General features: G+C 34.6%; 2 protein-coding genes across 3 annotated transcripts in view; both read left to right on the top strand.

Annotated features, from left to right (window-relative positions):
* Window positions 1-17: 17 nt before the first annotated feature.
* On the top strand, window positions 18-15,377 carry LOC311288332 (uncharacterized protein; the record flags this gene model as incomplete). Its single annotated transcript, XM_084405672.1, has 24 exons — window positions 18-116; window positions 200-247; window positions 2,027-2,074; window positions 2,169-2,249; window positions 2,340-2,387; window positions 3,123-3,206; window positions 4,051-4,101; window positions 4,189-4,254; window positions 4,345-4,383; window positions 5,707-5,763; window positions 5,840-5,926; window positions 6,009-6,056; window positions 6,139-6,204; window positions 6,281-6,331; window positions 7,080-7,124; window positions 8,084-8,137; window positions 8,214-8,312; window positions 8,392-8,445; window positions 8,528-8,602; window positions 9,458-9,544; window positions 9,672-9,711; window positions 9,792-9,846; window positions 12,484-12,817; window positions 13,795-15,377. The coding sequence occupies 24 exons, from the start codon at window positions 18-20 to the stop codon at window positions 14,206-14,208; spliced, it is 2,130 nt and encodes a 709-aa protein (XP_084261798.1). The 3' UTR covers window positions 14,209-15,377.
* Window positions 15,378-15,426: 49 nt separating this feature from the next.
* apold1b (apolipoprotein L domain containing 1b) overlaps window positions 15,427-17,378 on the top strand; it is a 15,090-nt gene continuing 13,138 nt past the window's right edge. For both annotated transcript variants that reach the window (XM_084405009.1, XM_084405008.1), the window contains exon 1: window positions 15,427-16,107. The gene's annotated coding sequence lies outside the window, so the exon portion shown is untranslated. The remainder of the gene's footprint in view (window positions 16,108-17,378) is intronic.

Genomic DNA, 17,378 nt, shown 5'->3' with positions numbered 1-17,378 from the left:
TCATATTCACTCTAATGATGTGTGTGTTGTGTGTTCAGCTCGTTGTTGACGGAACGGATGAGTTTTTTGCTCTGGATGAAGACGCAGAACAGAACGAAGCCGTCGAGTTTAAATCAGTACGAAGCTCTTTATTTCTGAATCATGTTTCAGTCGTTTCAGATTCATGTCTTTCAGCGCAGATTCATTTTGCTCTCAACAGAAGAAATCATCAAAGCCCAGGATCATCCCTCACCGCAGAGGCTCGAAGGTGAAGCACTGCATTACTGACATCTGTAGCGATCAAGCATTGTGTTTTTGCATAATACAAGATTAAAAGAATATAATATTTACTTAATAAAATAATTAATGATCATCATTATCTTTGCTTTTTTAAATAATAAAATCATTTATTATATATACTTTTTTACAAATAAATTAATTTATTATAAATAAAATCATTTGTATGACTTTAAAATGATAATTAATAAATTGGTAACACTTTACTTGAAGGGGTGTGCATAAGACTGACATGACACCATCATAATCATGACATGACAGATGTCAAAAATATGAAGGAGGTCTTATGCATGTTTATGACAACTGTCATTAAGTGTCATTCGCTCAATTATGACATGTTTAATGCAAATATGACATTGTGTGAGATTTCTTTGTTATGGCAACTTGACATTAGTAAGACAACACAACCTGTCATAAATATGTCATAAACATGACATAGCAGATTAATTATCAAACTTAAGAAACCACTTAGGCTTTAGGGGTTAACATTTCATTAAACTGTCATGTGGTTGGTTTTGACATTGGCTGTCATGAAGCCATTATAACATTTTAATGACAAATTAAATTTGTACCACTGTAGTTGAGGTCAAGAAAAACATTCATGACACAGTTATAATGGCCTCATGACAGCCAATGTCAAAACCAACCACCTGACAGTTTAATGTTATGTTAACCCATAAAGCTAAGTGGTTTCTGAAGTTTGATAATTCATCTGCTATGTCATGTTTATGACAATTTATGTTGTCTTGGTAATGTCAAGTTGTCATGACAAAGACACTGACTGGTTATGATGTATTGGTTTATGTCAAGTTGTCATAACAAAGACATCTCAAACAATGTCATATTTGCATTAAAAAATGTCATAATTGAGCGAATGACACTTAATGACAGTTGTCATAAACATGCATAAGACCTCCTTCATATTTATGACATCTGCCATGTCATGATTATGAAGGTGTCATGTCAGTCTTATGCACACCCCTTCAAGTAAAGTGTTACCGGATAATTTATTAATTTATAATTTATAAGCTTATACTTCATAAAATAAATAATAAACAGTGTACATGCAATGTTCCCCAACATTATTCGCAACAAAATATAAAAGAATATAATATTTTCTTGATACAATAATAAATGATCTCCATATTCTTTACTTTTTAAATAATAAAATAATTTAAATTAATTATAACAAATGTATAAATATAATTTATATATATATATAAAAATATATATATATATTAGTAGTAGTAGTAGTAGTAGTAGTAGTATTGCACATTTTAATTTAAATAATAGAAAATATACATTGCAATATTATTTTTAACAAATGATCCTGTACTGTGTGTTTAACCATAAGAGGAAAGGCTGCTCATTTCCAATTTCTCACACAATTTTTTTTAATATTTGTAATAACAAGCCTGTTTATATTTTCATTAAACACTTTCACTGACATTTCTGGTATTTAAAATACATGAATTGATCCGCATAGATGATTACCACAGTAAACTAACAAGAGTTTTACTGAAATTCACTACAACAGTCAATAAATACATGTAAATACAATAAATACATAAATACACTTTCAGCTGTGAAATTATTGGCAGACGGTCAGTCTGTCTCCAAAACAAGCCTTTTTACTTTAATGTGTCATATCTTCAGTGTTCTTTTATCTTATTGGTCTCATATCTTCAGTGTTCTTTTATCTTATTGGTCTCATATCTTCAGTGTTTCTGCTGTTGTTTTACACCTGCAGGCGAAACACACTGAAGCTTCAGCTAAAGGATTCCCTGCAGACTATCAGGTTAGTTTAGAGCTACACTGGACATCAATAATACATTTATTATGTTAAATATGGGTATCGTTTGACCTTTGACCTCACTGAATTGTCTTATTAGGATGATTTAACGTCCTCGTCAAAAACTGCTGATCTCAGGGCTTTTGGACCGAAGAAAGATGAAGATGTGGACTTCAAACCGGTACGACACACACGTCTGTCTTTGTGCTGCGATTTCACCTCAGTGTCCACCGTATCTTTATTATATTCATTTCTTATGTTTATTTTACAGAAGCAAACACAGAAATTCAAGCCTCCTGTGCCACATCGACCATCAAAGGTATGAGAAATATTATATACACATATGTGTGTGTGTGTGTGTGTGTGTGTGTGTGTGTGTGTGTGTGTGTGTGTGTGTGTGTGTGTGTGTGTGTGTGTGTGTGTGTGTGTGTGTGTGTGTGTGTGTGAAATATAGCTGATACTTTAGATTTAAAGCCTGGATTTTAAAGACATAAACCAAATCAATTACAAATGTATCCATTAAAAATTAAAAGTATTTAATAAAATAATTCATAAATGATGATTTAAATTATATTATTTATTAAAAAAGCAAAGAATATGCAAATAATGAATTATCTTATTAAGTAAATATTATATATTTTTTAATCTTGCATTGCTTTTTTTCCAAATACAAATAAAAGGGAAAACTATTATTTAGACATTCGAGACTTAAATTAAACAGAATATTTGGACACTTTAATAATGTTTAGTTCCTGTCTCTATGAAGCCCCTCCTTCTGAAAAGCACACTGTGCTCTGATTGGTCGGCTGGAGCAGTGTGTTGTGATTGGTCGAGGGTGTTTGGGAAATGTCCCGCCCCTTACCATAACCACCAGTTTAACACACTACTAACTCACTCAACCAGGCCCCGCCCCTTTATTCTGCGTCTGAATTATTATAATGAGGAATATTGTGACGTGTTCCCGGAAGAAACTCAAGACTACGATGGAGGCGTTTCAGGAGTTCAGTTCTGTTAAATCTACATAACTTTATCTCATCTTTGCTGATTTCTGAAGGACACTTCTGCAGCTGGTCTGAAGTCTCCACACGGTCCTCCTCCAGCGATGGAGTCACCGATGGATCTCCATGACAAGCATCCGGTAAATCCATTTCCATTTGTAAAATGGATTTACCAAAATAATATAAAATAAAAAATTAAATATAAAAATAAAATAACATAAAAAAATTTATATTTAAAAAATAGAAATAATATAAAATAAAATAAAAATGTAAAATAAGATATAAAAACATCAAACAACAAAATAAAGAATTAAATAAATATATAAAATAAAATAATATAAGTCATGTTAATTTTAAAAGTAAAAAAAATAAAAAATACAACATAAAAAACAAAATAACATAATAGCACAAAAATAAAAATAAAAAATAAAAAAATGCACATTTACAAAAAAGTGTTTTAATAAAATATATTATTTCCGAAACAATGTGTTTTGACTTAAAAAAAAAAAAAAGATTTTCGTTGTCTGTACATGTCTGTGTCCAGCAGATGTCAGTGTTAATTCACAGTGTCTTTGAGATAGATACTAAAACAGTTTTAATAACATTAAAAAAAAAATTTAAAAAAACATTTAAATTTAATTTAAAGTTTTATTAATTTTGTACTTTTTTTTTTATTTTTTTTTATAAATATGTTGAGATAGTTTTATAGATTTCTATTTTTCATTATTTTGTTAGAACACTGATATCTTGGCAATGCAAACTTTGTTATCTTGAGAACGCAGAGTCAGAAAGTTTGAGTGAGTTTGAAAAGCGAAGTAGTTTTAACTTTAAAGCAGTTCGTAAAGCTCAAAGTGTGAAGGTTTTTAGGCCATTCAGCCTCTCAGATATAAGCTAGTGGTTGGTTGCCAAGGTGTTGCTATGCGGTTGCTAGGGTGTTCAGGGTGGCTTGATAGACTTTGAGTTACACATGATTTCCTGTTGTAGATTCCAGAGGTTGATGACGAGAGAAACACGGGGGGGATCGATGATGGACAGGTAGAAGAGAAAGATCCGTCGTCTTTCTGTTCTGTCTTTCATTTTCATTGTTTTAGTCACTGTTATTCTTTTATTTTATTTGATCAGAAACACAAAAAGAAGGTCAAAGTCAAGTTTGTTCCCCAAAGAGGGTTTGTTATCGGTTTATCCAGGGTAAGTCTGTTTTCTTTGATGGCTTATATTACATTAGATTATATTATGTGTTTTTAATGAGAGTTTTGTGTTTGTCATTGGGTTGTCAAGGCTGATAACGAGCCGACGGAGGGAACGCCACATTTTAAGGTATTTTCTGAACAGAATTCTGTTCACTCTAAAATATGCTGGGTCGTTTCAACCCACGTTTGGGTCAAATATGGACCGTTGGGTTAACATTTTTAATATATTTTTAACCCAACAGTTGGGTTTATCCATATTTTTCAGCATTTTTTATAGTGAATTTACTGAGTACTGTGCAGTATATGCTGTATTTTAATGCAATATTAATAAATGTAATGCATTATACAACGATAAACAGTGCAGTTCATTCTTTAAAGCATCTCGTCATGCCGATGCTGAATTCAGCAGTTTTCATCTGTGCAAACATAAAGGCCCTTTCACTGTGACAAGCCGTTTTAACTTTTATTCATTTCCAGGATATTAATTCTTGATATCAAAAATTCAGTTTTCACTAGTTAAAATTATAATTCTTGATATCAGGAATTAGATTTCTACTAGAAACAATGGCAATTTTTTATATCAGGAACTACATTTCCACTTGTAACAATGCTAATTCTTGAGATCTACAATTACATTTTCACTAGTTAAAGTGCTAATTCTTGATATCAACACTTGAATTGCAACTAGTAAAAACTGTAATTCTTTATATCTGTAATTGTATTTCCACTAGTGAAATGTCACCATAGGCTGCCATTCAAAATCAATTGTTGATATCAAGAATTGATTTCTTACTAGTTGAAATGCCAATTTCACATATCAGAAATACAATTCTTACTAGTAAAAAACGTTTTTTTTTATTACATTAATTTCTTTATTTATAATTCATTTTTTAAGACATTTTAATTACAGACGAACGACAAAAAAATGTCTCCATGCCTTAAAATATCTTGAATGTAACTCGACACCCTTGCCTCATTTAGGATGAATATTCGATGAATATGCAAATGAGCCCCGCCTCCACTCTTTGATCACCAAAGTGACATATTTAAACGTTTTTTCCTTAATTTCTTCATGCCTTAAAATATCTTGAATGTAACTCGACACCCTTGCCTCATTTAGTATGCGCTGTTCTATGAATATGCAAATGAGCCCCGCCTCCACTCACTTCCTCAGCTCAGAGATCCACTGGTTGACGATCACACGTTGATCTGATTTGTGACGTCAGAAACACCAGCGATGTCTTTGGTTCACTGCAGTTTTAAGGAGGAAATACTCAGCAATGGTGTCGACTTATGAACTTACACATGGTTTGTCTTAAAGCGTATTAAAAACACCACACAGACACATAAACAACATTAAAAGCTGGATTTTCACCACAGGGCGACTTTAAGATCAGTGTTATATTACACAGCAGAAGATATTGAACTGATGTATAACGGTGTGTTGCAGGAGAACGAGGAGGAACTGAGGGGAGCTTGTGGTTTCACTCCTCATCCACGTCCCAAGGTTTGTCCGAGTCGTACGGATGTTTGTGGAAAGCTCAGATGTGTGTGTGGGATTATTATTAACACTGTGATTTTAGGATCCCGACGGGATGGATGAGCTGAAGGGAATGAGCGTTTACACTGAAGACACGTCTCTCAGAAGTTATTCACCAAACCATTTTAAGGTTCAAACTAAACCATACTCTGTTTCTGGTCACGTCTAGTGAGGTTATTATTGCTCATATGAACTGGGGTTTTTTCTTCCAGAGTTCATATTCCAATGGGTTTATGGGTCCGTCTTCATGGGACTCAAAGGTAGGGCATTGATAGGAAGCAAAACTCACTTTTAAACCAGAACTAATTCAGAAGCATCACTGGTTTAGTTTGATGTTTTCAGGCATCCGATCTCTTCACGACGTCAGACTTCAGTGAGAAACATCAGGAGACGCCAGACTGTCGACCCGTACGTATAAACCACGCTCTCATGATCTCGGTCAAGCTTTCAGTTGCTTTTATTCATTTTTTATCTGTTTGTACAGAAGAAACCAGCGAAGTTTAAAGCCCCCCGTTTACACCGCAGACAGTCAAAGGTAAATCAGCAAACGTTTTATTTCAGCACTTCCAGTTAAACTTCGTCAAACGAAAAAAAAACTAGTTAAATAAAATCAAATATTTTATTACATTTTATTTTAAATTTCCCATTTTCATTTTAGTTAAAATGTTTGTCATTTTGTCAGTTTTGTCTGTTTCTGTTTTGTTTTTTGAATTCATGTTAATATTCAAGTTTTTTTATCAAATAAATATCTTTTTATATATTTTAAAATAATCAGTTAGCATTTATTTTATTTAAAGTATACATGCTATATTATTAACATATTATTCTAGTTTTTATTATTATTTTAAATTCGTTGGGTTCGTTCTCTTATCTTATTATATTACATTTTTACATCTTTCATTTGTTATTTGTATTCGTTCTTTATATAATATATTAAACATGCGTATAGTTTTATACAGTTTTTAAAATACTATAAAGCAGTTTTTTTTTTTTTTTCAGTTTTAGTTTTAGTTATTTTAATACTTTCAAGTTCAAGAAAGTATATAAAAACATTTTATTTCAACTAGTATTTTATTTTATTTCCTTTTTAGTCAACGTTTATTTTACTTCAGCTTATAAAATGTTTCTTATGGCTTTAGATGACAATAATAACCATGGCTTCAGTTTGCATAGTTTTTGGTGTATTTTGGGGAATTTTGGGAATATTAAATGATCTACAAAAGCAATAAATAGCATTTAAACGGGCAGCTGACTTCCACACACTGTTCATTTGTGTTTTCTAGAGCATTGAAGACCCAGAGATCAGGCCGACTAAAGATCACGAGGAGGTGAGAGCTCGTCTGTTCGCTTCCCCATGTTTCACATGTTTCTCTTTTTTGTGTACTTGATCTTATTTCAAAGGAATGTTCTCGCTCCAGGTCAGATTCTCTGATCTGATTTGATGATTTAGACGTGGTTTCACTTGTGGTTAACATTCTTACAGCAGAAAACTAGTTTTACTTTTCTGTATGGATGAACTTCTGTTTCTGCATTACAGACATCATTTATGTAAATGTGCGTCAAATCACTGAAAGTTGCCGGGTTATTCTAGTCTCAAACTAGTGGTGCTAGAGTGGTAACTATATAAAACACAAGTAAATACAAGTAAATAAATATAAATACAAATTATATTTATATTTATATAATATTATATTTATTTATATTTATACACTGCAATAAAAAAAAAGTTATGACAGCAAATGTTTTTTCATTTATTTTTAACTTTTCAACTATTTTAAAAGTACAAGATTCAACTATTTTTTTTTTTAAGTCAGTTTAATGTAATTTAAGTTTAAATGACTTAAACATCCAAGCTGATTGTACTTACAATTATTGTTCATGTTACATGTATTTTTCATATGTTTTTATTTATGTTCATAATTATATTTTGTTTTTACATTTATTTATTCATTTTTTAACTAGTTAATGGAGTTGATGCTGTTGATGGAGCTTAATTTGGTTAAATTAAAAATGTTATTTATATAATATGTATATCTTATATTTATATTTTAATTATAATTTGTATTTATATGTATAAATATAAATAATATTTGTACATAATATTTATATTTATTCATGTTTATTTATTTTTATTTATATGTTTTTGTTTATATTTATATGTTTTTCACTTGTATTTATATTCATTTTTTTCTTTAATGAGTGACAAGTCAAAATCATGTTCTGTTGAAATCAAAAATATGCCACATTTTGATGGTTGTCCTGGTTAAATGTCCCGCTCTTCCTGCAGATGAAGAAGCCTCCTCTTCTTAAAGTGCCGCCACTGTCCCGCCGAGACTCAAAGGTGCCTCTTCTTTCTCCTCATCTCACTATGTAAATGTTAGTATTGTCCTGAAAGCGCTGACGTGTGACATCCGTAGGCCGTGGAGGAGGACGAGGTCCCTCAAAAGGGTGCAGATTTGTTCAGGGCCGGAGACCTGGAGCCGGAAGAGGACTTCGGATGGGAGGAATACACACCGGTATCTGTTATCTTTTCACTCTCATGCTTTTATGTTGTTCACGCAAACGAGTTTGTCACTGACGGTCCCTCTCACACAGGACAATAAACCACAGAAACCTAAAGAAACGGACACGCATCGCAGAGGGTCAGAGGTTAGAGTGCCTTCATCTCTATCTACTGTACGATAAACTCCTTCACTACCACTTCATCTGGTATAAATCCTGCCTTTTTCAGGATGCTTTTCCCGAAGACTTTCTGGAATCTCCTGGTGCCACGTCTGGAAATTATTACCTGTCTGACGCTGCTAAGGTATTTAGCAACAATATAGTAGTAGTAGGGTCCCGGGTTTTTTTTTTTTTTGACTCCAATTTAATGGTAAATAAAAATGTTGTAATCAAAAAGCATGTCTAATTAATTGAAATCATTAAACTTATACCTTATTTTTCAAAGGCCCTATGAAATACATTTTATTTTTTACCTCAAATTCCGTTTTATTTTTGTACCAAATTCTGGGTTTTCTGTTGTAAGCTTAAGCTGTGCATTTTAATGGTTTAATTGCATTTTAATGATCAAAAGCATTCATAAAAACAACAATTTATATATATAAAAAAAAAAAAAATCATTGTTTATTTTATTTTTTTCCTCCAGAAAATCTGTATTGTGTATTTACGTAAGGCATAAAACATTAATTTAATTGACCTTTCAATCATATGAAATCAAACAAACTTTTTTTTGTTTAATTTAACACCACAGCTTTACTGTCAAAATTAAAACATGGAAGAAAATGTTTAATTATTCCATTAAAAAAGTAAGTTTGAATAATAATTTATATATTTTTTTATGTAATTGTACTGTACAACATTCATATATTTCTGTCACAATTTCTGCAAGTTGAACCGAACTTTTATTTTGACGGGTTGCCATGAAGACCCTTTGAGTTTCTGTGTGTTTATTTTATGATGATAGTTTTTCTGTGTCAGTGCGATTTAAGTTTACTGATCTGCTTTTTATTTATTCATCACGTTAAATTCTATTTATAATATGTATCTCTATGTATCGCCCCATAATGCGGACGATACATATTTCTGTGTGATTATATTTGTCATATCTGATCTCTGTCTCTGGTATTTTCGTCTCATTCTCCATCACATCTCTCTCCGTAAGGCTGAGTGGATGTCGGCTCAGATGGACATTAAACGACACATAGATCAAGAGGAAGAGCAGAAGCGTGAGGAAGAGGAGGATGAAGGGGTCAGTGATCATGCTAGTAGCATTGCTAGCATGTTTTAGCATGTTTACGGCAGTATTTGTGTGTCTGTCTCTTTCTCTTGATGTGATTCTGAAGTCTGTTTGTCATAATCGTGTGTTTGATTGGCAGGACACTGACAGTCTGATGGAGTGGTGGAATACAGTCGAGTGTGAGTCGAGATTAATTCACTAATTCACCCGCCGCTCATCAGATCGAAATCATTTCACATTCAATCTCTGTGTTTTTCAGTTTGGGACGAACTACCTTCGAACGAGAGGATCAGCTCTAAAGAGGAAGAGACAATGTAAGATTCACAATGTCATAAGATAAGATGACAGACTTCGTGTGGTCTTCAGATTAGCTCAAGAACAGTGTGTAGAGAGCTTCATTGTACTTGCGGGACTTGCCTGACTGCATTGTGCCAAGTGCAGAGTTTGGTGGAGGGGGGGTTATGGTGCGGGGTTGTTTGGTGGAGGGGGGGTGATGGTGTGGGGCTGTTCTTCAGGGCTTGGCCCCTTAGTTCCAGTGAAAAAAAACTCTTAATACTTCAGCATACCAAGACATTTTGGACAATTTCATGCTCCAAACTTTATGGGAACAGTTTGGGGATATTCCTGTTCCAGCATGACTGCGCACCAGTGCTCAAAGCAGGAACATAAAGACATGGCTGAAGAGTTTAGGGTGGAGGAACTGGACTGGAGTCCTGACCTCAACCCGAGAGAACAGCTTTGGGATGAGTTAGAGCCGAGACTGCGAGCTTCTCGTCCAACATCAGTGCCGGACCTCACACATGCGCTTCTGGAAGAATAGGCAAAACTCCCATAAACTCACTCCTAAACCTTGTGGAAACCTTCCCAGAAGGGTTGAAGCTGTTATTTCTGCAAAGGGTGGCAACTCCATTTTTTTCCCCTTGGTTGAACATTATTAAAGTTAGAGCTTATTTAGAGATATCAGCCGGATGGCTTAGTGCAGGCGCTAACGGATCCTATGATGTATCTGGTAAATTACTCCACTAATAATGCCCAGAATGGTCCCAAACTTCTACAGTAGTACAAATAGGTTCTGTACTCATAATTCGAGGTTTGTAAGTATTTTTTTATTAAAATGTTTTTTTTTTTTTTTAAGAGTTTATTTAGATAACACTTGCCTGACGGCTAATGCTACCGCTAACCCGGACGTCGACGTCACTTCAGTGAGTTGAGAAAAGCACATAAAAGTCCTGACAGAAAGCAGTGCATAAGGATGTAGTGTAACGACGAATTATTATTTTTTCCGAAGTGTTAAAGGGACTGTGTGTAGGAATTTCTCCCATCTAGTGGTGAAATTGTATTTTGCATTCAAACGAATAATGCTCTCCAGCGCCTCACTTTTTCAAATGCGTGTTGCATCTACGGTAGCCGTTATGTACTAAAAAGCTATGACAGGATGTCTTATAATAGCACTTCGAGTTTTTCTTCGGGTGAACAGGTTTGTTATTTAAAACAAACTGAAACTTGAAACAACGAAAAAAAGAATGTTACAGTATAAATTACTGACTGTGAAAAACATTAACTATGGTAATTAGAAGTAATGCCTTCTTTACTCGTTATATTTTTTGAAGTACGTGCATTGTTAGATATCATCATCATCAGAGCCTTCTCTAACGTTACTTTACTCAATAGCTGCTATTCATCAAAGAGCCTGTTTAACTTTTAACTATAAATGTTCTACTGTCTATATAATAAAGTACACAACCAAGCAATGAAAAAAAAGCTTGTAATTAAGACCGTAACATTGACTTACCTGTCGAGAAGAAAGCAGGAAACTTCAGGGTCTCTTTTGAAAGCTTTCTCCTGCATTAGCTATCCCGACATTAACCCTTGTTTTTGTAATCTCCGGTCACGTTTCCTTTTACGGTCTATTTTGGACTTTTTCGCCGACGAGGACTCATCATATGACTCAGCATATGTATGAATGAACGGTGTATAAATAACTTTGCAGTGCATCCTTTTAAACAGTGACAAGCACCTCTCACTGTTCTGCTCCTCCGCTTCTGCTGGCTTCAGTCACGTGACGCTGGCTCTGAACGAAAACGCGTTGTGGAAACGCGTTGGCCTAGTACTTTTTGTCCCTCTCTGCTATTATAGTTTTTCAAGATGGCGGAACTACGTGGAAGCCTCCGTGGACCTACCCGTCCCATGTATATAAAGATAATAAATTCTTCGTTTACGAGGATTAGTCTGATCATTGGCATAGGTATTTGTACACCATTGAGGGCTTATTTATTAATAAAAATATTGATTTTAGATAATAAAATACCTACAAAGCTACACATAGTCCCTTTAACAACTTAGTGTTAACTAATAATTGTTGCAAACTAGTACTACCAACAAAATATTAGTGCATTCCTGGAACTGGGCGTCGTTACACTACATCCTTATGCATCGCTCTCTGCCAAGTTTGGTGCCATTCTGGGCATTATTAGTGGGGTTACCTTGGGTAAGACATTTGGCTGATATCTCTAAATAAGCTCTAACTTTAATAATGTTCAACCAAGGGAAAAAAGGCTTCTGCAGGGTGTTTGGCTCGAGGTCATGGTGCAAAGGACCCAAGGTTGATTTTACTCCGAACCATCCCTTTAAACCCTACTGATCAGGAAAGTCATCAAAGTTCATGTGCATGTAAAGACAGACTCACAACTTTTGGTACTATAGTGTATCTCCCAATGGGGTACAAAAAAAATTTCAAATGAAAATGTATTTATTTCTCTAACCCCACTGGGGAGTTTATTCTTCTTGATTTCAGAACATTTAGATACTTAGCTGGAAAACAGACTTTTTGCAGTGTTCAATCAATCAATCAATCAACTCGTCATTGATAAAATCCTAAAGTCCCGCTGTTTGTCTTGGTTTTTGTCTCTTTTAAGTGTCACACATATTCTGTCCTCTTTCTCTCCTGTCAGATCGTTTAAAGCGGTGGCCGATAAGGTCCATCGCGGTCTGCGCGTGTACCTGAAGCTCTTCATGGAGCGAGCCGAGCTTCTCTACCAGCACGTGCTGATCTTATACGGCATCGCCGACGACCTCAGCAACTTCCACCATCGCACTAAGATCGCCAGCATCACGGGGGGAACGACCACGGCCGTCGGTGGAGCTGCGGCCATCGCGGGACTGGCGCTGGCTCCGGTCACGTTCGGCGCTTCCATCATCATCTCGGCCATCGGACTGGGCGTCGCTACGGCGGGCGGCATCACGGCGGCTTCAGCCTCCATTTCAGACAATATCAACAACATGCATGTACGTTCACGCTCAGTATCATATTCAGCTGTTAGATGATTACAAACAAACACATTTTCTGTCATTTTGAACTATTTACGTCGACTCTTTAATAAAATTGGCTCCGCTGATCTTTAGATCAAGCCTCGCTAACATGTACTAGATGAGTAAAGTTTGATGGCTAACTTGGATGTTGGCTTGACAAAGCCTTTGTCTTTGAAAAGCTTGAAGTTTGCAGATTTTACTTGTCAATAGAATGTTATTAACATTCTCTAGCACATTGATAACATGTTTTATCAAGTTGCTAACATGTTTTAGAATGATTTATCAGATTGGCTGACATGTTTTAGCATTTTGCTAGCATGATTTGGCATTTTTCAGGTATGTTTCTTGCTTGAATTAGCACATTGCTGACATGGTTTAGTATATTGCTAGCATGATTTAACACAATGCTAACATTTTTAGCTTGAATTAGCACATTGCTAGCATGTTTAACATGCTGCTAGCATAATTTAGCACATTGCTAGCATGTTTTAGCATGATTTAGGACTTTGCAGATATGTTTCCTGCTTGAATTAGCACTTTACTAGTATTATTTCACATGTTCCTATAACGATTTAGCACATTCTGACATGTGTTAACATATTTCTAGGATGATTTAACACATTACTAGCCTGTTTAAACAGTTTGCTTGCATGATTTAACACAATGCTAGCATTAATTAATTCATTGCTAGCATGTTTAAAACATTTTGATAGCATGATTTAACAATTTTAACGTTTCTAGCATTTATTAGTACATTGCTAGCATGTTTAACATGCTGCTAGCATGATTTAGCACATTGCTAGCACGTTTTCTTGTTTTCTAGCATGTTTTACATGATAAAATCAGTGCAGATTTTACAGCAGAAAGCACGAGCTGAAGAAGGACATTTGTACAATTTTACTAAAAGACTTGATAAAACGGTCTAATGTTGTTTTTGCTCCATCCTCACGCAGGACCGTAAGAAGATCGAGGTAATCGTTCAGGACTACGAGGCGCAGCTGGTGGAAATGCAGCGCTGTTTACGGTTCATCATTGAAGGTCTCGGTCGACTGCGCGCTCAACCGCTGTTGCGACGCAACAACTACTACACCGGCGACTGGGAAGTGCGACGGGCGCTGCAAACCATCAGCCTCGTTACTGACCCGGTCGAGCGAGCGGAAGAGATAACTAACAATACTCTGGCCAAGCTAGCCAGTCTGCATTCGGGAATGGACAAGTACTTCACTAAAGACATGAAGGAGGTGAAGAAAGGTTGTAAGAAGGAGGTGACGGCTGAAGTGCGAAGCCTGGCTAAACATCTGCAGGAGGGTTTAGTGGAGCTCAACTCCATCCGAGAGCTGCTGCTCGATGCCACTGGGAACATCTGAAGGCCCATTGGCTGCTTCGCTGCTCATTTGCATAAAATTAAACTCTCCTCAAGGAGCTGGAAATCACCAACATAAACGAGCAATTCCGACTTTTTTTTATATCTTTTTGTTTACGTCTCGCAATTCAGTTTTTTTTCTGGCTTGGAATTTTTTTCTCACAATTTAAACTTTTCTTCTCAAAATTGCAAGTTATAAACAAGAAATTCCCAGTTTCTCGGAATAAAAAATACTTTTTTTTAATTGATTTTTATTCACAATTAGAAAAAAAATTCTCATAATACCGAATTTGTGACAATGCAGACTACAAAACAGTATTCATCTTGCAATTGTTTTTTTGTTTTTTTCTGTCATAAAAAAAAAAAAGTAATTGCGACTTTATCTCACAATTAAAAAAAAAAATTCTCGCACTTCAGACTTTTCTTCTTAGAATTGCAAGTTTATATCTCGCAATTGCAAGACATGAAGGAGGTGAAGCTCAACTACTCGATGCCTCTGGGAACATCTGAAGGCCCATTGGCTGCTTTGCTTCGCTGCTCATTTGCATAAAATTAAATTCTCCTCAAGGAGCTGGAAATCACCAACTCTCAATAAAAATAAATGAAGTGCGGCTGCAAATCGCATTCAGTGTAAACGAATCTTACGTGGGATTGAAATTTGTTTTTCTCTTGGGAATGAATGTCTCCTGATGAAACAATAAATATATTCAGCATGCAAATGAGTGCAAGCATGCGGGAGCTTGTTTCCGCAACGGAATAAAAAAATAAAAATTGTAAACAAGCAATTCCGACTTTCTTAAAATTCTGAGTTTAAATCTTGCAATTGTGTTTTTGTTTTTTTTCTGCCATGGAATAACATTTTTTTTTTTTTATCTCGTAATACCGAATTTGTCACAATACAGACTTTTTTTCTTCGAATTCTAATTTTACATCTCGCAATTCTGTTTTTTGAATGTGAGATACAAACTCAGAATTGTGAGTTGCAACTATAGAGTGTAAAAAATAGGTTGCAACTACCTTTTTAATCGTTTAAAAAAACTGGTGGAAAATAAACTTCCACACGAGCATCCTATGCACAAATATTAATTATTAATATTAAACAAATATTAAAGAGTCCAGAAAAAGTAAGCCTGATATTTTTCCCATTTGAACAACTGTTCCCATCATGCTTTGCTGGACTACATAACCTAAACACAAATGTTGTCTGTAGTATTTCTGCATGTAGTCACAATAATCATCTTTCATATTTAACTGTTCTGCTGTGGCCAGAGTTTGTGTTTAAAATCCAGTTTTTGTTCAAAATCATTATGGTGAAAATGAAGCCCACAGACAACTTAAAGATGTTTTTATGTACAGTAATTGAGATTGTATGCTTTGGATGCAGTGCATTTTAAAGTAAAATTGTGTTTTGCACAACTGGTATTATTACCAGCAATAAAAAAGTTCCTTCATGTCTTGCAATGAAGATATGATGTAAATAAAGGTGATTTCAAATATAGCTCTGTGTGTGCATTACTTTATCAGTTATGCAACAGTTAACACTTTACATGCAACCTGGCTGAGCAGTGAAATCAAAGCAAAGTCAAGTTCGAGTGGAAAATCACTATTTTTCTACAAACACGCCCCGTGATCATGTGCTTTTTCGAGGAAGAGACGGTGGACTTCAGGAAAAAAGACTTTCTTCTCCCCTCAGGACTTGAACACACTGTTTTAAGTTGTTGTTTTTTTTGTTTCATGCTTTCAGTACTTTTCGTATTCAAGACCTGGCAGATTTTTACGTGCTTGTTTTTGAACATCTTCGAATAAACGGACCCTTTTAAATGTGTTAGAACTTTGAAAACTCCGGAGTTTTGTGTCCTTTAGTTTTCTTTTGGAAGAGAAGACAGTCTCGATCATTGTAAAGGTACGAGTTTGTTTGGTTGCGGTTTAGCGAGTTTTGTGTTTGGTTGCGGTTACGCGTGTTTTGTTGAGTGTGGTTATTTGTCATGACACTTCTATTCTTTATGGGGAAGTTGAAAGAGGAGAAATATCATTAGCATTGCAAGCTGGTGAACTTGTGTTATGTTTATGACTTGGTCTTTGAACGCATTGTCGTGTATCGTTCGAAAATGCTTTCTTTAAATTCATTTCAAAACACGTTCGCGACTCAACACGCTTTATTTACTTCTATCGCCTGAAGCGAAAGTTTCTTCACCGGTTACCCAATCAGACAGTCTTATAACCTCATTAATATTCATGAGCCAAGTCTTGGCGTCAGGAAGGACTCGTCAGGTGACCACGCCCTCGAGGTCCAACGAATCAAAGGCGTTTGTAAGGCGTGTCGAACAGGATAAATTCCTTTCATTAAAGCATACATTTAAAAAAAAATATGAATTCCTTTCTGAATTTCGAGTTAGCACAACTAGTGATGCCAGTTTTACACTACGGGCGAGGCCAGCATGTCGTGTTTTTTAGTAAATAAATGACATTTTAATCAAATCATTTTTTTTTTTTTTTTTTGTCTTAATTATGACTGTCATAATTTCAATGCATGGCCTAGTTATGACATAAAAAAAGTAAAAGATTATAAAGTAAAATAGAAATTAAAAAGTCAAAATTATGACTTTGACATGTTATAATTCCAACTTTGTGTCAGAATTGGGACAATGACCGTCATCATTTTAATTTATTTCCTAATTATGACATTAAAAGTCAAAATTATGACAGACTAAGTTATAATTTCGAGTTTTTATGTCATTAGGACATAAGTTGAAACTGACACACAAATTATGAGGGAAAGTTAAAATGAAAAAAAGTCAAAATTATGACTGATGTAAAATTATGCCATAATTTCAACTTTTTGTCAGATTTGTGGCAATGAATTATTAATGAAGTCATAATTTCTACTTTTTAATGTCATAATTTCTATTTACTATCATAATTTCAACTTTGTCATAATTTTGACTTCATAAAAAGTTGAAATTGACGTCATTAAGTCATAATTTCACATTTTTTTATTTAAACTACCTCACGATTTTGACTTTTTTATGTCGTACTTTTGTTTTATTTTTAATCTATTAATTATGAAGTCCTGATTAGGACTTTATTGCCTAATTATGACATACTAAGTTATCATTTTGTTTTTATGTCATTAGGACAGAAGTTGAAACTGACACAAAAAAAAATATGAGGTAA

Source organism: Rutilus rutilus, assembly GCF_951802725.1.
Source record: "Rutilus rutilus genome assembly, chromosome: 3".
NCBI classification, from domain to species: Eukaryota; Metazoa; Chordata; class Actinopteri; order Cypriniformes; family Leuciscidae; genus Rutilus; species Rutilus rutilus.
This window is presented reverse-complemented; position numbering and strand designations above follow the sequence as displayed.